The sequence below is a fragment of the Macrosteles quadrilineatus genome, unplaced genomic scaffold (genome assembly GCF_028750875.1).
Source record: "Macrosteles quadrilineatus isolate MER2022 unplaced genomic scaffold, UCM_ALF_1.0 Scaffold_2__2_contigs__length_208266976, whole genome shotgun sequence".
Taxonomy (NCBI): Eukaryota; Metazoa; Arthropoda; class Insecta; order Hemiptera; family Cicadellidae; genus Macrosteles; species Macrosteles quadrilineatus.
In genome coordinates, this window is record NW_026542595.1 from 156516970 (window position 1) to 156539726 (window position 22757).

A 22757-nucleotide genomic window follows, 5' to 3' on the forward strand; every position below is an offset into this window, starting at 1 on the left:
GACTCCAAAATGAGTTCTGGTCTACCAAAACGCATCTGTAAGGTCTTGATATTTGACTTAAGATTTTGACTTGAGACAAAAAGAGGCTTAACCATTCTAAATGCTTCTCCCTCTAGGCAATTCCTTACTCTTATGAGGTTGTCATCCTCACTAAAAAGATAGGCAGTTTTTTCATACGCCGAAAAAAATATCGGCCATTCATCAGGCTTGCCACTGAAGCTTGGAAGTTTTTGACGAAATGAAACAGGCTGTATAGCTTTTTGGAAGGTATCCGCAAGCTTTTGCACGGCTGAGGTCATGATGGCTGATGAGGACTTAAGAACTGTCGGTTCTTTTTCATTCAACCACCTTTCAACCTTGCTTTGCGGTTCTTCCTCATCATCAAGATTTATGCTAAGTCCTACCTTGGTTTCAGATCGATTACTAGGGCGGCTTGACTGTTGACTGCCACACACTGAAGCAGACTCAAGCTCAGCTCTCGCTGTCAGCAGTTGCTTCTGTCGTTCTAGTTCTCTAGCTTCCATTCGTCGTTGTCGCTCCATTTCTTCAACTTGTCGTTGTCGTTGTCGCTCCATTTCTTCAACTTGTCGTTGTCGCTCCATTTCTCTTTCCTCATGGGCTCTTTCCAATTTCTGTATTTCTTCCAGCTTCTTCAACTCCACTTCCATTAATCGTCGTCTACTAGAAGAAGTACTAGATTTGGCAGATACTGATGGTTGGTCATTACTTGGCTTTGGATTAACAGTTTTGTCGTTGTTATTCCCAATTGCTGGAGTATATCTGTCTGGAGGGTGTCTTTCCCTCTCTGATCTCCTTATTGACATGATAAAGTCGGGTTTCGGCACCAAATGTAAAAAATATTAAAGACAGACAAGACTTTGACAAAAAAGATGTGTGTATTTGTTGGACATTATTTACAATTTTAATAATAATTAAACATGTGTTAGTTCAATTAAAATAAAGAAGGCAGGCATAAATTAAACATATTAAAGAACACTAATCAATGAGTCAATATGAAACATATTACAGTTGTTGACAAACTTATGGGAGAAAGTATGTGTCAGAATGCTGATACCGTTTATTTGTGCTTATTTTTTAGCCTATTAGCGAATTTCCCATATAGGGAATAAGCTATTACCGTAGTACTCATGGTAAAACCTGGACCCGGGACCGATTTACTTTTTCGTTTTGAGGTTCCTAGAGGCCAAAAACACCATCCGTTCAAATTCTATAAATATATTTATATATATATATTAATAAATATATTTATATATATATATATTAATAAATATATTTATATATATATTAATAAATATATTTATATATATATGTCCATTAGCACGATAACTCGAGCATCTGATTTTGATTAAATTTGGTATAAACGTGTAAACCTACATTTATTAGAACGAGTTCGCAAACCAGCATGATCGGACTATGGGAACGGGGGTTTATGGGGGGTTTTATGGGGTAAAAATAGATTTTCCCCATTTTTGACCATAAAAACACAAGATTTCACTATTTCTTTCCAAACCATTTTGTAGAGCTTAAAAAACAAACAATTTAGTATATTGAAGCGTTATTGAGCGCCTAATGGTTGCGGAAAAAAATTCCGAAAAATTGTAAATTTTAAATTACCTTGTTATTCTTATGGGGAATAAGTCAACTGTTGTAGTTTGCTTGTTTATGAACATATTTTGATCAAATTTGGAAAATACATTCATTTCTTACTAAACTATTGACATAAAAAATAGTAGTTTACGCAACGATTGCGTTAAGTGAGTCTTTACGACACGAGTAGAAAATTTAAGGCACGAGCCTTGGCGAGTGCCTTAAAAACTTCTTCGAGTGTCGTAAAGACTATTAACGCGAGTTGCGTACACTACTTTACCTACGACCGTTTTTAATTACTATCAATCTGGATTTAATTACTAACAATCACTAATGATAACTTTTTAGAGAGGTTATGTTTTCGTGTATTGACATTGCCAACGAAAGTGATGCAACGACTTGTTGTATAATCAGCTGATTTCCTGTAATTACGTGTTTGTTAAACATCGATATTACATTGCTAGCAGCATTCTTACCATAAATAATATTGTATCAGGTACAATTCGGCAAATATTTCATTTATTTTTGGACTTCCACCAACTTAATTAAGAATACGCGAGTATCAACATGAACAAGTCGGATCAACAATTAAATTGGTCAACTGATCAGCTGATCAGCTGATTAGTTGACGTTCGAAGCATTACAATTTTAATTCTTTTCTCTCAATACTTGAACCTCATTGGTCCGTTACCTGTGTGGATATGAGAAAACTATGCGGATATGAAATGAAACTATGCGGATATGAAAGTAAACAGCTGTAAAGTGAAACTTTTCAATTCTAAGAACTGGACTGAAATGGCTACTTTAAAAAGCGGTCGTAGGTAAAACACTTTTTTACCCTCCCTGTTGCAGCATACCTAAGTACCGGTACTCGTTAAACTAATTCTATTTAAATAGGGAATAAAAGTGATATTTTTAAGGAGGCATTTTAGTGTAAATCCAATCAGGCTAATGGAAATTCGCTTAGTCTGCAGGCTTGCTGCGGCGGGGGTATTTTAATTTATTAAGGGAGTCTGCACATCTACAGAAAAATATCTATCATTTGGTACCTCAACCACGTGTAATACGGTCCAGTAGTATGGACTGGCTATAGCTGTCATAAGTTTTGCAATATTTTTTTTAGTATATAAGATTATTTAATTTCTTTCAAATTTTGACTCCGATCACAGCCACCTATGCATGTTTAAGCTCTTGTATTAGCGAATTTCCCTGTAGGTAAGTTCAGAAGCTCCTAAATCCTGACTTGATCATGCTAGGTGTGGAACCATGGTGGAAGTAAATAAGGTGTGCTACTCAGCCGGACGAGTTTGAGACGTGACGTCACCTTGGGGGCAAAACCCTTCGCGCGCGTATATAGCTCAGCGTGACACTGCTCGATCTATTAACATCAACATTTTGAACTGTTAGAATTGAGGAAAAATTATGAAACTTGACATGGACATCAATTATGGGTGGACGATGCGTGTTGTGAAAAAATAGTTTGTAATTGTTAAAAACTTAAGCGTGAAATCACTCTTTATACTTGGCCTTTCTTAAAACTAAACATGTAAAAGTTAGTCGGCTACCAAATCACGTACTAGTTGGTTAGAAGCATTTGACCAGCGGGAAAGTTTTAGATAAAGATCCAAATTTAACTTTCCTTCAAACTATATACCGTTAGAGGCGTTATTTCTTGAGATATGCTGAGTTATATGAGCGCGTGATCGGTGCGCGTGCTGTGATTCGAGTCAGTTGCCAAGTATTAATCACACATTGCCATCCAACAAATAATGTAGTTTCATGAATATAGTATCATTGATATTTTTATTCCTGTATTTATATTTTTATGTGAAAAATTGTTGTTCTGTTGTCTGTAATTTGAATACGTTTGAAGATATGAAAACAGATGGAATATGGATCGTAAAGGAAAACAAAACTATAGATATAGGTATCGCAAAGAAATCATCGATAATAATGAATGTTCCCCTTAACAGGAAAGTACCGCCGAAACTCCACGGCATTGGCCAGTTTAGTGTAGAAGACATTCAAGTTGAGCTGTTCATTACATTTATTAAATAAAAATAGCTTACCTTACCTAGCTGGTCACTCAAACCTAAGCAGGTTTTTGGCCTCTCCAACAGCTTAGAAAATATGCCTTTTCACACTGCACTTGAAATTATTAAAAAAAACCCCTCAAAGGTCGTTAGCAGCTTTCTGTTTCTAATGATCAAGAGAGAGGGAGAATATGACGGATGAATTTCATCATGATACAAAAGGCTGTGGTTTGGTTAGTAAGTAAAGAGAATAGTGATGGGCGATACGGACGCGTATCGCGATACAGCGATACGATACGCATCGGAAAAAAATATCGTATCGCCGTATCGAATCGGGCGTCTGTATCGCGATACGCGAATCGTATCGTCAAAAATATCGAAAAACGATACGTATCGTATCGTTTCCCCCCCTCCCCTACCTAACCTAGAAACGGCAATGTATATAAGTACCTGGGGACCAAGCTTTGCTCGGGGAAAATCATTAGTTTACTCTGAAAACAGTTTTAGTATTGCAGATACATTAATCCATTTCCACACTCCACACTGCTCGCCTTTACTACTTCCTTTACAACTCCTTACGTCTTGGACCTGTTTCCCTATCCTTCCCATAGCATTTTAGGATTGGAGATACATTAATGTAATTGCCACAGACAGTTCCCACACTCTGCACTGCTAGTGCTAGATAGCACGCTAGTGGAAATGGACTGGACTGGGATGGGACTGGTACATTATCAAGTAAAAACCAAAAATACAGACGTCAAAAACTCCTATTTCAAACTACACATCCACAGAGTACAGATTTTGAAGTTTGCTCGGCCTGCGCAAAAAAGCATAAAAATATCGTTTTGACATGAATCGTATCGCTCTATGTGCCGATATAAATACAAATATCGTTTTAGGCGATACGATACGTATCGTTTTTCAAATATCGTATCGAAATATCGTATCGTCCCTCGCGTATCGCGATATTCCGATACGATACGATACGTATCGCACATCACTAAAAGAGAAGTATCATCGCTATGATGTCGATGTCAAAACATCTCTCACTCAGTTACTCTTGTAGACTTTAGTATATCCTATGAGTGAAAATGAGAAAATATATTTAGTCTAATTGTGTACGAGGACCCATCGTAATGGGCTCTCAACTATTGGAAATTCTCCGTCAAGGAATATGGGCTTCCTTGACGGGTGGATGGTTTTATGACCCTCATCAGGATATGTTCCACAACACATTCCATCTTTATATCTGGTTGTTTCTTCTTTGTCTACCATTCACAATATTTGTTGTAAGTATTGTTAGATATATTGTTTAGTATTATTTCACACATTTACAAATGTGCCATAAATTAACAAAATAGATAAACTTGATTTTTTTTAGCATTAAACAGTGCTTATTATTTTACACTTAGATGTAGGTCACTGTGGCCATAGGCTAGGGCGTCTTAGAATTTACACTATGAGTAACAATTTACAATACTTATCATAGGCTACATCCAAATCTGTTTTACTTAGCCTATACACAAGAAAATGAGTTTTCGTCCTTAAATTTAGAAGGGACTATACATTAGTTAGCCTAGGCTATAGATTTTCTAACTTTAAATGCAGGTCTTAGCAACATAACAAGTAGGGTTGGCAATCTTATCTTAAGATTTTTTTGTATACCTTAGCTCAGGGCCACTTTTATAAATGTGCCTGCTGGGCCGACCATTGCGTAAGAGCTAGTTGACTATTAATACAACATAAACATTCCATCACCATGTTAAATTTTTAGCTCCAGTTTTTTACCAAATTCGTCGTAGTTGATGTGAGCCACCGACAGATTGTGCTGATCCAAATTAAGTTAGCCTACTGATTTCTGTTGAATACACAATCTTTTTTACCAATTCAAACTACTTAATGGAATTACTTATTGTGAGCTTTAGTAACTGTTAACTTATGACCCATCAACTTGGCCAACAACTAAAAATAAGGTAGAAAATTGAGATATAGTCCCTAGCGCATTCTGTGACTGGCTCTGACAAATACATTCTTTTTAAAAAAAAAATGGCTACAGCTGGTCCATATAGGCCTAGATGGGAAGTCTACTCCTTATCTATTAACTTTAAAAACTTAGTCAATGGTAAGAGATTAAAAGGTTAGTTGGGGGGTAAGGAGGAGAAACATCCCTCCGAAATTTAGAGGGCACAATTATTTTGGGCCCATAGTGCATTGTACATGCATAGGCCTACTGCAAGTCTGACTTAGCTTCTTAAAATTTTGGTCATTCTGCAATTTTCAAAGAAAAACATCTTCGTTATGTAATCAATAAAGTAAATTTGCAGGCCCAAATTAAGTTTGATTAAGTTCAAAGCTAATAATTTATATCCTAATAATTTATCCGGCAAATTATTGCAAGCATTTTCTTTAAATAAGTTAGTAAGTAGGGCTATATTAGGCCTACCCTACAGTGTTTTTCTCTGGGTTTTAATTGTACAAAAACAGTCTGTAGGTAAGCTAACATAAACTAACAATTTGATTCATTATAGGCCTAACTTAAACTTTACCTAATCTACCCTAACTTCAAAACACTTAATGCAGTCACAAATTCGCATAAAGCTCGACCGACCATCCTGACATGCCTAAATAAGAACACTAGTGGCCTACATGTAATTAGTCAGACAGTCCTTCTATCTCTATGATGTGATGAAATCTCCTGTAGGCTACTTAAAAACAAGTTCATTGTCTACAGAATCACTTGAAATATTTCTCTAGTCAATGTTAATTTTGTAATCAAGATGTTGTTCTTCTCATCATCTATGTTAAGACTTAGGCCTAATCTTTTTGTGCTCCACAACGAACAGACCAACTCAACGAAATAGAAATTGTGTCATTTCAAACAAAGTTTACATCTCCTTGTTTTTTGCCCACTATATCTGAAGCTGATGTTGAAACAGTCATACTTTCTCTAAAAACCAAAGTTTCTTTTGGCATTGATGGTAGGCCTATTTCGAGTTCTCTGCTGAAACAAACGTATAAACCAATCTTAAAAGCAACCTCAATCCTTTTTAACAGATCACTCCAATCAGGCATTTTTTAAAGTTTAAAAAATAATACCGGTTTTTACAAAAGGAAGTAGAGGTAATGAGGACAACTACAGACCAATTGCTCTTCTTCCAACATTGTCCAAGGTTTTAGAGAGGCTAGTCCACAACAGGCTTGTATCCTTTTTAGCTAAGCATAAATTAAATAGCTCTGTACTAGTTTGGGTTAAGGTTTGTGTTTGTCTACTACCAATGCTTAGTCGAATTCACTTCCAAGATAATTTCGAGTCTGGAAAATGGTGAACCGGCAATTGGTTTATTTTGTGACTTATCAAAAGCATTCAATGGGATTGACCATAATGTTCTTTGTCACTAACTTGAATGTTTTAGTATAGGCCTACGTGGAATCCCTCTTCAATGGTTAGGGTCATATTTAGTGGGTTGTACGCCAGGAATACGTTGAGGTTGATGCAGAATGCTGTTCTGAACTCGCCGAAGTGAAATATGGTGTCCCTCAGGGCTCTATCCTTGGGCCTCTGCTTTTTATTCTTTATATAAATGACGTCGGTTCTTATGTTTGTCCTTACTCCTTAACTAAGAGCTCAAACTCCTGTTTGCCCTGCTTCTTGTATGCAGATGATACCACTATGTTTTTTAAGGCCTCGTCTGAGGTTGTTCAAGAGAACATATCTTATTTAATTACAAATTTTGATGACTGGCTTTTTAGTAATAATCTTCTTTTAAATCAGTTACCTAATAAAAAATAATTATTTCCAATTTCTATCATGAAACAAAAATCCACTGCACATTTAAAACTACCGTACCACAATCTTCAGTAAAAGAACTTTCTGAAGTCAAGTTTTAGGCGTCGTTATGGATTCTAAGCTGACGTTGCAATCACAATCACATATTTCAGATCTTTGTGATCGTTAGATCAAGGTGAGTTTTGCCTTGATAACATTGGTTTCCTTGCTTGATCAGAAGGACCTGACCAATGTTTCCCAAGGATGCTTTCAGTCTGTTAATGTTGGTATAGAGGTTTGGGGAGGTTCCACACATGCATACAAAGCATTTATTTGTACTAAAGCCTAGACACATGTCAATTATTCAGTATAATTTACCTTCTTTGGTAACCTAAGGTGTCAACAGTTGAGTTCTGCAGTACTCAGTACTGAGTATGCCTAACAACATGCGGTACCGTCGTCTGTTGTTCTTTCTAAGAATTTTGTGTGATTCGGCCAAGTCCATCAATGTCATAAACTGTGTAAATAATGTGTGTCTGTTGTCGTGTCCGTATTTCTATTTGTGTTCTTAGTTTTATTTTAATTTGTGACAAACACTCTCAATGTGAGCTGTTCTAACCTATACTACGCAGCTGATTATGTGTTGTAATTGTAACGAAATGCGTAGGCCTACTGCAGAACTCCACTGTTGACACCTTAGGCTACCGAAAAAGGTAAATTATACTGAATAAAGCATTTATGGAACAGAAACAAGACGTTCATATTTTATCTGGTTTCGGTTTCCCACCCTCGCACTCTTGTAGGAGAGTTTTTCGAACTTAATATTCTCACACTATCTTCTCTACCATATATGTTTTTAAAGTGGTCCTTTTCATCAAGCATAACATTGGGTCTTTTCACGCTATTGGAGATAGACAAAGGTATCCCACCAGACAGGGCTCAGATCTTCTTCTTCCACAAATCCTCCTGTCCATGTCTGAAAGAGAAAATTTTACAGCAGGTATATTAAGATTTTAACTGTCTTTCAACCAGTGTAAAGGAGTGTTATGAAAAAAAAAGTTTAAAAAATGTTTAAAAACCTACCTTGTACAAAAAGAACCGTAGGCCTGCAGTTTTTAATAGAATTTATGTCGGGCTGATCGAATCTTCATGTTTTATATATTGTCTATCTTATTTATTAAATGTTGTTAGTTCTGTTCCTAAATTGAAAAAAAGAGATTTTTTAGTTAAATAACTTTAAGTACCATCTTTTTAGTTTATTTGATGTTAAATAGTCCATGGTTTCATTTTATTTGCCTAACACAACGTTGCTAACATTGACTTGTAATAAAAATAACTTAGAAAACAACCGCTCAGAAGGCACAAGCGTGGCCATTTTACTCAGATTTGTCAGAAATTTCCTTCCGATACTTACGATACGATACTGGCCTCTTGGTATCGATACCAAGTAAGTATCGGAACAACCGATACCGATACGATACCAGCAGTATCGCAATAAAAGTATCGATACCTACTGGTATCGATAGTATCGCAACATCCCTACTCCTATTCAGAGAAAAAATGACTTATGACTTAGCCTAACATGAACTTAGCGTAGCAGACTAGAAGCACAGTAGGTTCTACTGGTTTTGGTATTCCACTATTCTAGTTCTAGTTGTAGAGAAGTGAAGTGTCGTCATTAGGCCTATTGCTCTATAACAGAATCAGAGTTAAGCTGGGTTTTCCTAGGCACGGAAGCAAAGAGCGGATAGAGGAACGCGGAGAGCGGAAAAGAGATTAACACGGTGTTCCGCTCCGCTTCTAGGAAAACAGTAGCCTAACATTAAATTATCTAAGACAAGTGGAGTCCGCTCTCCACGTTCCTCTCTCTGCTCTCCACTTCCGCGCCTTGGAAAACCCGGCTTAAGATATAAAGTTGTTAAATCAGATAATAAGTTTAGGATTAAGTTTTAAAAGTAGGCCAACTTGTCCATTTGAAAAATATGTCATAAAGCTAAAAAGTGAATTTCAGAAGTAAGTTAGGATAAAGACCTCTGAAAATGCTATGTACAAGTTAGCTTACCAAAAGACATGTTAGGTTAAATAGAACATCTTCAAAAATTAATTTTGTTAGTCAAGAGTGCAAGAAGAAGCTTGGCATGTTATTTATTATTTATTGTATTGTTTGACGTAGCCTATTGTCTTGTATGAACTGAATGGCCAAATAAATCATTTGAATCATTTGAGTTCAATCTAGTTTTATGGTAGAATTTTTATATCTATCAGGTGGGAATGTGGGGTCCAATCAACTTTGATGATCAGAGGAGCAAGGGTTTTTTCCCATTATTGGTAGAAGGGAAAGTGAGGAAAGAAGTAGGCTAAACTCTTTTAAATTGCTGGAGGCCAATATATAATATTTTACAATCAAAATAGTTTTGGAGATAAATTAGATCTAGGCCTACTGAATTGAAAACTAAAAAATGCTTGTGACAAACTTAGTGGTACAAACAGCAGAAATTTAGTAGAAAACACAAGCAGTTAGTAGAAATACAAGCAATTGGAAATGTGATTTCAGTTAGTCTAATCCTGATGTTACGGTACCGGTACATAAGTTATGGGGTATAGATAAGGGTTGCCACACATCCTAGAAAACCAAACCCGTCTCTGGTTTAAATTTGTTCTAGTGTCCCAAGAAGGAACACAAAATGGTCCGCCGTCCGGGTTTTACAAAATCTAGTTATTTTGTAGCATTTAATTTGGTTATTACCTATGTTAATTGTTGAATATTATTTTTATGTAGCACCTAAGTTCTATTCTAGCCTACATTTGAAATACGGTAAGATGTTTAATTTTTTAATAATTTGTGAATTTATTTTTTATTTCTTTTCTTTTTGAATTCAATATTTGAAATTTTGGAAATTTAACTTAGCTTTCCTACAACTCAAAAAAATGTTTTTTAAACAAATTCATCAAAACAAAAATTGAGTTCGAAAATGTTTTTTTAATAGGCTAACTCAAAATAATTTTATAATCCAATTCGAAGTGTTATTTGAAAATGCTACATTAAACGTTATGGTAGGTATATTCCATACATTTCTATAGTTAGAGAAATAAATAGGCCTATTCTAAAAACACATATGAATCTTAAAATTAAAAAATACCCCCACCGCAGCAAGCCTGCAGACTAAGCGAATTTCCATTCGCCTGATTGGATTTACACTAAAATGTCTCCTTAAAAATATCTCATTTATTCCCTATTTAAATAGGTAACATTAGTTTAACGAGTACTTAGGTTTGCTGCAACAGGGAGGGTAAAAAGGTTTTTTTTGTAAAATGTTAATAGCTTAGTATCAAATGAATGCATTTTCCAAATTTGATCATAAACAAGCAAACTACTACAGTTTACTTATTCTCCATAAGAATAACATGGGAATTTTAAATTTACAGTTTTTTGGAATTTTCTCCGTAACCATTAGGCGCATAATAACGCTTCAGTATACTAAATCATTTGTTTTTTTTAAGCTCTACAAAATGGTTTTTGGAAATAAAATGCTAAATTTAAAGTTTTTAGGGTCAAAAATGGGAAAAACCAATTTTTGCCCCATAAAACCCCCCATAAACCCCCGTTCCCATGGTCCGATCATGCTGGTTTGCGAATTCGTTCAAATAAACGTAGGCTTACACGTTTGTACCAAATTTCATCAAAATCGGATGATTTTTGCTCGAGTTATCGCGCTAACGGACACATATAAATATATATAGTAGCCCTATTTTTCTATTTTTCTATTTTTCATATATATATATATATATATGAATTTGAACGGATTGTGTTTTTGGTCTCTAGGGACCTCAAAACGAAAAAGTAAATTGGTCCCGGGTCCAGGTCTTACCATGAGTACTACGGTAATAGCTTATTCCCTATATGGGAAATTCGCTAATATTCCCTATATGGGAAATTCGCTAAAAATCCTGGTGGAGGACCCTTATAAGTCCCCCTAGACCTGCGAGGTAACCCATATTGGCTACCCTTATTTCCCTGGTAATTGAAAGTTTCCAAGAGCCTTGGTTGGGTACCAAATATGGAAACCCTATATGGGGGTTCTATATTCATTGACTCCATGAAAACTGTTATTCCAGGTTGATTGATCATAAAGAAGTGAGTTTTCTAATGAAGTCACCTTGGCCTTGAGAGTGCCTTAGGGAAACATTCTATCCTAACCTAACTGGTGACGAGAGCAATCCCATACTCCCAATCATCTGTAGGCTACTAACTAAATCATTTTTGTTGTAAGGCTAAAAGGGCCATGAATGTTTTTTCCCTTTATAAATAGGCAAATAACTGTAGACTATTAAACCAACATTGGCCATGTTAACCTACCCTTGAAGGGCTCTATTACAAACTGCCATAAGTTTTTAAACTAAAAACAATTTTTATAAACTTAGATTGATTAATTGATGTTGCAGTATGTGTCGAGTGTGTACGTGTGGGCATTGTACTGTGTGATCGTGGGTGTGTTCTTCACTGTGCTCAAGTTTGTCAACCTGTCTCTCCATCACATGTATGACACCTCGGAATGCATCATTGAGGCGGAGGATGATCGGACAGAAGCAGAACGGAGGAGGCAACCAGTCAGCAACAACAGGTAGAATAACGAAAAGTAGGCTAACTGTTAATGAAAATATTGCTAGGAATGGAAGGTAGGAAGCATTTCACAAAACTCAAAATCAATAGTTCCAAAATTACAGTCTTTACCAGAAGTAAAGTTTTGTTAACTTTTGAAAGAGACTGCCCTTTGGACTTTGGATCTTGTGAACCTAGTGAGGGTCAGATGATCTAAAATATATGATTCAATAGTGAAAAATAAATTAGAAAATCCAAAAGTAGTAATTATTGAATGTCATAGATTGAGGGCGTTTGAATAACTTCTGTTATCAGTTGCATTCCTTGCCTTCCGCGTACCGCGTTCCATTGGGATTCCTTCCTTTAAGGCCTTCAGGAAACTCATCAGGGAACTGGGATTGCTAAGAACAATCGTTACTTTTAACTGATTCTATAAAAACCCCTTACTTAAACTGGTACCTTTTCGGGGTACATACAATATTGGTTTGTTTTGAAACAATATCTGTTTAGTGAACTCAGAATTTGCTTTTGCAGATTTCACTCTTATTATTGTTTAATGTTTTACTTGAATATATCATTAACCTGATGATCCATTCCTAAAACACATAAAAATTACGGATGGACGAGATTGGATTTTTAGTTCGAGACGAGACGAGACGAGACGAGACGAGATTTTTTATATCTCATAAAATTTCGAGACAAGATCGAGACGGGATTTCCCTTCTCATACACAACGGGAAATGCACGTTCAAAATTTTTACCTGATTTTGTAACTTTGTTAGATTACTGTTTCAATTCAATTCAAATTCAATTCAAAACTACTTTATTCATTTCATGTACATAATACATTGAATAGTGTTAACAGTTGCAAGTAGGCCTAATAGTTATTAAATACATTTCTAACATAATGAAATAAAAATAAAATTTCACAAACTTATTTTTTTTTTTAAGTCTAAACAAAAAATACATAAATTGAATTTGTTTTTGACTTCAAATACTATTCAACTCTTCAAAAGAAAAAATAGCCTTGCTGATGAGAAATCTCTTTAATTTATTTTTAAATATTGTTTTGGAAGTCTCTGATTTAATTTCGATTGGGAGATTATTATAAAATTTTGATCCCGCATACATGGGTTTTTTCTCAAAAAGTTTTAGACTATGGTGGCCAATTGCAAGGTTTTCCCGATTTCTGGTGAAATAATTATGACTATCCCCAACTCGTTCCAAATCATGAAGTCTGTCCTTTACTGATAAAATTGTTTCATAAACGTACATTCCGTAAATTGTCATTATATTTTCTGATTTAAAATGTTCTTTATTAACAGAAGTTTCAAAATCTAAATTGCAGATAATTCTAATAGCTTTCATTTGCTTTTTTAGAATAGAATTCAAATTGTAATCACTAGTTGCACCATAAAGTGAAATCCCAAAAGATATACTTGAGTGGATATAGGCCTATGAAAAATATATAACTTTTAGAGTTTGTTTTTCACACAAGGGTTTCAATCTAGATAAAGCAAATAATCCTGATGTGATTTTGGCAAGTAACTTATCAACGTGACTGTTCCATTTCAGATTTTTATCAATTACCAATCCCAAGAATTAAATACAAAAATAATGATAATAGGCAAGAATATTTACAATCTTTTAAAACATCAGCATAACATTTTTTTATTAATCACGCCTAACTTATTAAAAATGCCTACGATTAGGAAACATAGTGATATCAGTTAGGATAGAGTTCAACTTATCCTAAAATAAAATAAATCATAAAATAAAATCAATATTAATTAATTTTTATAAAATAGTTACTGGTTTTGACTTTTAGCGAATTTCCCTATAGGGAAGTAGCTATTACCGTAGGTGGCACGGTAAGACCTAGACCCGGGACCGATTTACTTTTTCATTTTGATGTCCCCAGAGGCCAAAAACACCATTCGTTCAAATTTTTATATATGTATATATATATATATATAAAATCCTGTTCCCATGGTCCGATCATGCTGGATCGCGAACTCATTCAAGTTTATCCCGCCTTACACCTTAAAACCAAATTTAATCAAAATCGGATAAAAATTACTCAAGTTATCGTGTTCACGGACACATATATATATAAATCTATATATATATATATACATATATAAAAATTTGAACGAATGGTGTTTTTGGCCTCTGGGGACATCAAAATGAAAAAGTAAATCGGTCCCGGGCCTAAGTCTTACCATGAGACCTACGGTAATAGCTACTTCCCTATAGGGAAATTCGCTAAATAGCTACTTCCCTATAGGGAAATTCGCTAAAAAAAAAACGACGAATTTAGGAAGATACTTGAGCAAATTATCTAAATAGCATAAATAGCTGCTTATTAGGTTATCAGCATTGCCCAGTTCGTATACTATTTATTTTTCAAATGAAACTCGAATTAATATAAAACATTCATTTGGTTAAAATAATATATCGGTTTGATTAACATAAAATAGTTTATACAGGCAAACTATCAGTTCTATTTCATGTAAAAAATTAAACAACCCCAAAATAGAATACCAAGGTAAACAGTATTTGTTAATTATTATTTCTTTTATTGCTGACAAAATTCCCGTGGCGGAGCACGGGCGGTTAACTAGTATATATATATATATATATATAGACTTATATATATATATATATACGTCCGTGAACGCGATAACTTGAGTAATTTTTGTCCGATTTTGATGAAATTTGGTTTAAAGGTGTAAAGCGGGATAAACTTGAATGAGTTCGCGAACCAGCACAATCGGACCATGGGAACGGGGCTTTACGGGGGGTTTTATGGGGTAAAAATTGGTTTTTCTCACTTTTGACCCTCAAAACACAAAATTTCCCGATTTCTCTTTAGACCTTTTTAAAGAGCTTAAAAAAACAAATAATTTAGTATATAAAAGTATTTTTGTTCGATTGTTAGTAACGGAGAAAATTAAAAAAATTGTAAATTTAAAATTCCCATGTTATTCTCTTGGAGAATATTGTCAAGTGTTGTAGTTTGCTTGTTTATGGATATGTTTTGATCAAACTTGGAAAATTTATTTATTTTGTACTAAGCTATCAATATTTTACTCAAAAACACACTTTATTAGTTTCCTTGTAGCAGCAAACCTAGGTACTCGTTAAACCTAATGTTATTAAAATATATTTAACTGAAAATCAATTCAGACAAATGGAAATTCGCTTAGTCGGCAGGTTTGCTGCGGCGGGGGTATTTATAGTAATAAAACATTCCTCACACTGCTTACACTTAACAAAACTTCTCAAATGTTATTAAAGTTATATTATTAAAATAATTAAAGTAATATTTACATTTAAAGAATTAATTAAATAAGAACGCCTTCGCAAAGGAAACGCAACTACAACACGCTCCTGTATTGTGCAGGGTATTGCATTGACTTTCTGCAGGCATTTTTAATTTTTTTTTTTTTTATTTATTTTTTTTATTATTCTCGTCTTGATAAAAATCTTGGCCAAAAAGAAATCTTGTCTCGTGTAACGAGATTTAAAATTTCCCGAAATTTCGAGACTAGACCATCCCTAATAAAAATACAATAACACAAATGCAGTTTAGTTGCAGTTTCTGGATGGCAGTGTGTCGTTGCCTGAGCCCAATAGAAAATTTGCAAATTTCTCTTTTACAATATATACATAGTATTAAAAACGTCCGTGTTAGATCATCTCCTGTCACCATGGTAACGTCTTAGTCATATACTGCGATCATAGTAACATCGTCGTTACCTGAAACGATCATAGCAACATCATGGTCATCCCCTGTGATTGTGGCAACATTGACTACGTCGTTATTATCTCTCGTGATCACAAATACATCGTGGTCATTTGCCTTGAACTTATCTTATATGTGACACGTTGATGTGAAAAGATTATGGCGATTTTTGGCAGCTTACATTGGTCATTGTTCAAAACTTTAAATTCTTCCTCTCCATACAAAACATAGTAGATGTGTTCATGCAACGTGTAAAAATATATAGATTTGGGTTCATTTTCTAATTTATATTTCACTTTCTTTTCCTTAGTCACATATAGTTGGTCTTTTTATTTTTAAGCCCTTTTTTGTATAGTAAAAATCACCTGTTTTCTATTCTACAGTAGTAAAGCCAAGATCATCACACTTCATCCTCCATTCACCCAGCATTCTTATTCACCTTTAAAAAATGTATACAAAGTGTGTCATTGTCCGCAATAGTAAATATTACTTACCAAGCTGATCACACTGCAGACTAACTCGTGATAGATATTAATATTTGATGTTCCAGTTGCAGAATATGATTTCTAATAACACGCGATGTTTCAGTAACCGTCCTGAGGAGAGTATTGAGCTGCAGGTGCTGAAGACTTCCCACGGCAGTCCTAGGACATCTTCGATTGAGGCTACCATCGGTTCAGAGGACAGCAACGAGAGCACAGACTACAACCAGGCGACAGGCACCGACCCTCCTACTATCGGTAATGTGCATAATAGTTCTGATCTCAATAAGTAGTATCAGTTTGTGATGCTAGTTTTTTGCTCTGGATTTTTTTTTACATTTTTCACCTACACTTAAAAGAACAATTACCTTTATTGGGATCGGTTGTTTTGTAAGATGACAATAATTTTGTGTAAGAAACAAAATTTAGGTTTTTCCAAGGTTTAAAAGAGTCAAAATTGATAAAGAAATAAAAATGTAGTGCTGGATGCAGCCTTACTCAATTGTCTATATGTATAAGGTTAGGTTACACTGGCCCGAGGAGCTAGGCAAGATTTAAGGTACCTATCCTGTTTAAAAAAAAAATTTCTTGATTTAGCTGCCATAAGTTTCTTTAAAATTATAGGTCTTGGATAGTTTTCACTATAAAACGAAGCTATTTTGGCTCTGTCTTTTATTATTAACTCTGCATTTTCAATGTAGGCTGTATGAATGTAGATGTGTGTTTTGAATGTAGACATCAATGTGTACTGTATTTAGATGTAAAACAACAGTGACAGACGGATCCCGGTCTTCGAGCGGGATTACATTAATTCAGGATTTTCTTGGGAGGAATTTGTTGCAACCGTTTGCGATTTCATTACGATCATGAGTGACAAAACATTTTATTCTTTAAACAAATTTTTAAGTGGAAATTGGGGGTTAAGTGTTGAAATTATTTTTATTTGGATTTTATACTATTTATATTTAAGTATTATAATGCATTGACAAATGTGCTGTCATTTTATGATGTAATGGCATTCTGTAAATAAAAAAAAAAATAAAAAACAATGATGTTGTCCTCGCCATTGTAAGATATCCACAATTTCTCCGTGACCCCTGAAGATGCTCACAATGTCGCTGCAAACGCGGGAGATATTCACGTTTTGGTTGCTAAGATGAGAGATGTTCACGCTTCTGATGCTTGATTTATTAGTTTGGTTTTATAGTCAGGTCCTGTTGAATTTTGTCAAATAGTTTATGATAGAGATTTTTCCAGCTTTTAACTTTTTTGTTTCAGACCTAAAAGTCGATGTGCATCGCAAAAACAGCTCAGAAAGTAGTGAAGGGGTCAGTGTTGTGATAGAGAAACCTCATTCTAGTCAGTCAACTGAGTCCAAAGGTAACTTACTGTGATGTTACTTTTAAACTCTGAGGATAGCTTTAAAATCACCTGGTCAGTGCTTACTCCACTAGCTGTATGATAAGGTTTAGTAAACAGAAGTCTGCAAAAGATTATTTATTAAAAAAATGTGCACATAGGCTATTTTTGAACTTCTTAATAAGATATTTTTTATCGGAATGAGTTAAAGACCTTTTTATTCAAAGAGTTAGCAATGTTTGTTCAGGCTAAAACATCTTCAGATTATTACCAATGTATACATATATAAAATTTTGCTGAATAGACCTTATAATTTGTTAAGTAATTGAATGGGCTTGCTAGATTCCAAGCGAGATTGTTACTAAACTCAGTTTCTGTTTGTCATTGTTCTATAAATTATTGATTCTACCTAACAAAAAGGTCAACGTTACATGTAGTAAAAAGATTTTGATTTGTACCATTCATTCCCTAAAAAAAAATGTAAAAAAGTTTTAATGGCGTAGCTGCGTAGATACACAGGAATAAATAACAAAAATATTGTTCCCTATAAATTTAATTTGGATCTTTTAAAACATATGATAATGTTTGAAATTTTGTTAACAGTTGAAAGCTACGCGATTTCTGTCTGTTCTAGTTTTTTAGTGAATGTTACAAATTTACGGTAGGTACTCAGTAGCTTACTTGTAGTGTCCTGGGCTAATAAGCCAGACATTTGCTGATTAGTAACTGACCACCTTGACTGTCTAATCATTGCAGTTCCCACTGGCTTGTTCACGTAACTAGTTTGTGTAAGCTACAAGTGTTACTGGTGTTGTTTATGACGACAGATGAGAGCAGTAGGAGGGGGCGGGGGAAGGGGGAGCCGTCGACCTCTGTGACAGAAGCCCCCAGTGGCAGTGGTAGTGGAAACTGCGGAGGTGTCCGGAGACGAACTTCCAGACACAACTCTGTGGACTCTCCCGGAGACACTACGCTGGCCGCGGTTGTAAGTTTAATAAATAAGGAATCTTTTTAGTGGACTTCCCCTGTGTCAAATAAGCTATTACCATCCGGCTATTATCATTATTATGTCTCATGGTGAGACCTGTACCTGAGACCGGTTTACTCCTTCATTTTGATGTCCCCCAGAAGCCCAAAACACCCTTTTTTAGGCCTATATTTGTGCCCGTGTCTATATTTGGGCACTTGAGATTTAACTCACCTGCTAACAGACCAATATACAATTACAGTATACCGATAATCCCTTTTTTTCCTAAAATGATTTTTAGAGTAAAAAAAAACACTATTATTAAGTTAATCACCATATTTGAAAATATCTGCTGATCATCAAAATCCAGAATTGATGTTTTCCATGGCCACTAGTATATCAGTTCTTATTTTTAGATTTGTTGAAAAATTTATACCTAATGATATTTTAGGCCAGTGCTTGGTATCAGAGCTGTAACTGAAACCTAATGGGAGTGGGAGCTATAACGTTGTCCAGCTATAACTTCCTTCTCTATTCGCTCCATCGTTCACTACACTCCTCTCATTCTTACTGATAATTGTGTTATTATAGCACAGCAATCTATCTATATACTATTATAAAAAGAGGTGGTTGCTGTATGTGTGTATGGGAAAAGTAAACTCGAAAAATACTGGTCAGATTGGGCTGAAATTTGGCATGATGATAGCTCACATTCCCGATTAACATATAGGCATATTCTTATTTCAAAAATCCTTTCGGGCTCCGCCCCAGTGGCTCTGGAGTTTCCCATGTTAACCTTATGAGAAATGGAATTATTGAATCACGAGATAATCTTGAAATTAAGAAGTTAAACGGGGCAAAGCCCGCGGGTTACAGCTAGTGAATAATAAAGTAGGCCTAATTAAACATCAGTTAAACAGTTTGAAATTTTATTAGTCAAAATATTTTTTGAACAATCGTCACCTTCAGAGCTAGATCTTTTCAATCCATCAGATTGTTCTTTAACTCGATTTATCAAACAAAACTCAGGAGTACAGTTAACGTCTGTTAATTTACAACCACATTATAGTTGAATGTTACAGTAAACAATCAGCTAAGGATTAGGTTATGCCTCGGTTCCAACCCAACCCAACCCCATCTAAATTATCCTAACCCCAAATAAGATTTGTAATAATTATAAAAAAAAACGAAAAAAAAACAGAGGTAGTGAACTAACAGAAAAGGTTCATGGTAGACTACAGATAGGCCTTTATCATGTGTGTTTGCCATTGCAGGAGTGTGTTAGGGTCGGCCACTCCAGGTTGTCCAGTAGAAGACACTACTCTAACAGTTCTGGTGCTGGGCTGAGTGAGACGACAGACCCTATTAAACCCACAGGGTCTCTGGAACTGGGCCTGACCCACAACGACTCACTACCCACCATACACAAAGGTAGGTCTACTAGTTAAATCCGTCTGTCTGGGTATAGTTACCAAGAAATCTTGACATATTAACTATGAACTAAAACTTTACATGTGTCATGGTACTAATTATTACTGCCAAAAAGTTGTATTCAGCAAAAATGTTGTTTTTAAAACTTTAAGCATTGATTTAGATCCTATATTCAATATTGAGTTGACATTTTTGTCTGTTAATGCTAAAAGTATTTTTATTCATATCAAAGGCACAAGGCATTAAGACTTCAAAGAAGTAGGGAGACCAACTCCCTTAAAGATGTCTAGTAATGGCATAGATGAACTTACTCCTCTTGACATTTGATAAGTAGATGGAGTTCACTTAAATATATAAGACCACTTGGATAGACATTCAACTGACCTAACCTTGTTTAATCACTGAGCACTCTTCAAATATTTAATTGCTGAAAACAAGATTTTACTCACGATAACATAAGTTACTTTTCATACTCTTCTTAAGTTTGAAGCTAATTTTTGGTGATGGCAAGTTTATGTTTTCTGAGGAATTATTGTGAACATTTTACATAGAGGTGGGCCGATACCGATACTCGATACCAAAATAATCTCGATACCAGCGGTATCGAGGTAGCGTCGATACTCGATACTTGCCTGTTTTGGGTTCGATACTGACACTGAACCACTGAATGCTACGAATCGGTGCGGAGCGGATTAAGTCAGTTCAGTCAGAGCGCCGAGCGGGTAAATTGCCGTTGCCGTTACGAATCCTAGCTGTTTGCCTACTTAGTTAAATATACTCGCAACTCGAGTCGAGTAGTAGAGGTTAAGCCGATTTCGTTGATATTTGACAAGTAAAGAATAAGAAAGAAAATGTCTGAGTTTTATTTAATCCCTTAACCCCTTTCAATATTGACATACTAGGCCTAATAATAATCGGCAACCTAGACATCGCTTGCGTCATCCATTTCACTGACAGCGACAGCTGACACTGGGTGATAGTGATAGGTAGTGGTGTGCAGCGAGTGCGATGTATTGAAATTTAAATTTGATTCTAAAAAGGGATGTGTCGATTATCGTCAACGATACCACCATCCATTGGTTACCACTGGACATTGGTATCGGTTCGGTACCAAGACTCGATTGTCAAAAGTCGATTCCGATGACACCGACAGGGATAAATATTTTATTTTAACATTTATTAACTTTATAGCTACAGTATTAGTTTTGTAATCACGGTTAACAATTTTCATAGCCAACTTAGAAACTACCTAGTTCAAAACAGCGACGGTGCCGGTGACATTGTTTAGCTTCAGCTCATTGCACAACACAATCTACATTTCAAGATGTCAGACTCAACTCATGAGACAACCGGCGCGCGAATGTCCTGCCAACACGAAATTAATTATACTAAACAATGTCTGTATCAATAAGTTAGACATTTAGATGTATTATTTTTATTTTTAGTACAAAATAAATAACATAAACACGTCGAAATGTTCAGTTTCCTCCCTGCAATATTCAACCATTAAACTTTAACATCGTCATTGTCGTATGGTTAGGCTTGCTTTATATTGCGCCAAAAAGTAGGTCCATATTTATCTGTACAATCTACCTGATTAAAGAGTTAAGTGAAGTTTTAAGTGCTACTATGACACAATGCTTTTATTGAAACATATCATAAGCCTTAGTCCATGTAGATTTTGTAATGTTATAACGAAGGGTGAATGTTGACAATAAAAGTATGTAACAACAGTTCTCATTGGTCAGGAGGCGACAATGCACTACCATGTCAGCCAATCGACTTTCGTGTTTCAATGGAGCAAATGACGATTGCTTAGACATCGTTTTATGTGCTTACTGCTTATTGTGGGTGGGAAGGGTATCGATAATTTATCGTGATTCGAGATCCGATATGTAGTACGTGTTCGTTTATGCATAATGAGTATTTAAGTATAAAAAAACTAGGTTAGTTACAGACAGGTTCAAAACATCGATTGTTCCCATCCATTTTTGACACCCCTACACGGAAGATATATTGACGTCGTGCATAAGGGCCAGGCAGGCCGGTTCACACTGAATCCACTCTGCCGAACCTATACTCTTGGTATCATCGGGAACATAGTCAAACACTTTTTTTACTAAATAAAACTATGGCATGTTTTATAAAATCACTCTTTTGGAGATTCTAGTCCCAAAACATAATCTTTATTGTAGGGTAAAGTTAAAATTTATCTATTACTTTTCTCCACAGACGTTGACTTATTCTACAATCTCTTTAAAAAATACCAGGTTTCAGTCAAAATACTTTTGTAAAAATTGACAGTGTGCTGTTTTAACACAGTCATTCCTTGACCACGATCGTTTTTACTCACTATAGAGAAAATACTCTCCTTACAAAAAGTATTTATAGGTCAAGATGTTTGTAGTTTTTTTTAAAGTATAACTGCAATTGCTTTTAAAAATAAATACAAAAACTGTCAAATGACTTAGATTAATACTTGTAGGCCTAAGCCTATTTATAAATTACAGGAAACTTTATTAGATCTCATCATAGTCAAATTCAAACATTTACAGTGTTTTAAAATAATCAACACTCAGAAACGTTTGTGTAATGAAAATCTGCAAGCGACTGACGCCAAGGGTAAGGGAGGGCATGTGAACCAGGCTTTAGAGCAAACTTTCTCTTTTCCTACCCCATGTCCCGTTAGAAGGTGGGCGGGGCTTCACACTAAATAAATACTCAGTTCATTCATTCACAGTAGAGAATAGTTTTTGTGGCAGT

General features: G+C 35.2%; 1 protein-coding gene across 1 annotated transcript in view; it reads left to right on the forward strand.

Moving 5' to 3' along the window:
- The first annotated feature begins 4654 nt into the window (after positions 1-4654).
- The window catches only part of LOC128985058 (pecanex-like protein 1), a 58581-nt gene continuing 40478 nt past the window's right edge, over positions 4655-22757 (forward strand). The window contains exons 1-6 of the mRNA XM_054404430.1: positions 4655-4930; positions 11851-12029; positions 16344-16495; positions 17516-17617; positions 18424-18581; positions 19838-19994. Coding sequence (XP_054260405.1) covers positions 4778-4930; positions 11851-12029; positions 16344-16495; positions 17516-17617; positions 18424-18581; positions 19838-19994 — 901 coding nt within the window. The 5' untranslated portion in view covers positions 4655-4777. The remainder of the gene's footprint in view (positions 4931-11850; positions 12030-16343; positions 16496-17515; positions 17618-18423; positions 18582-19837; positions 19995-22757) is intronic.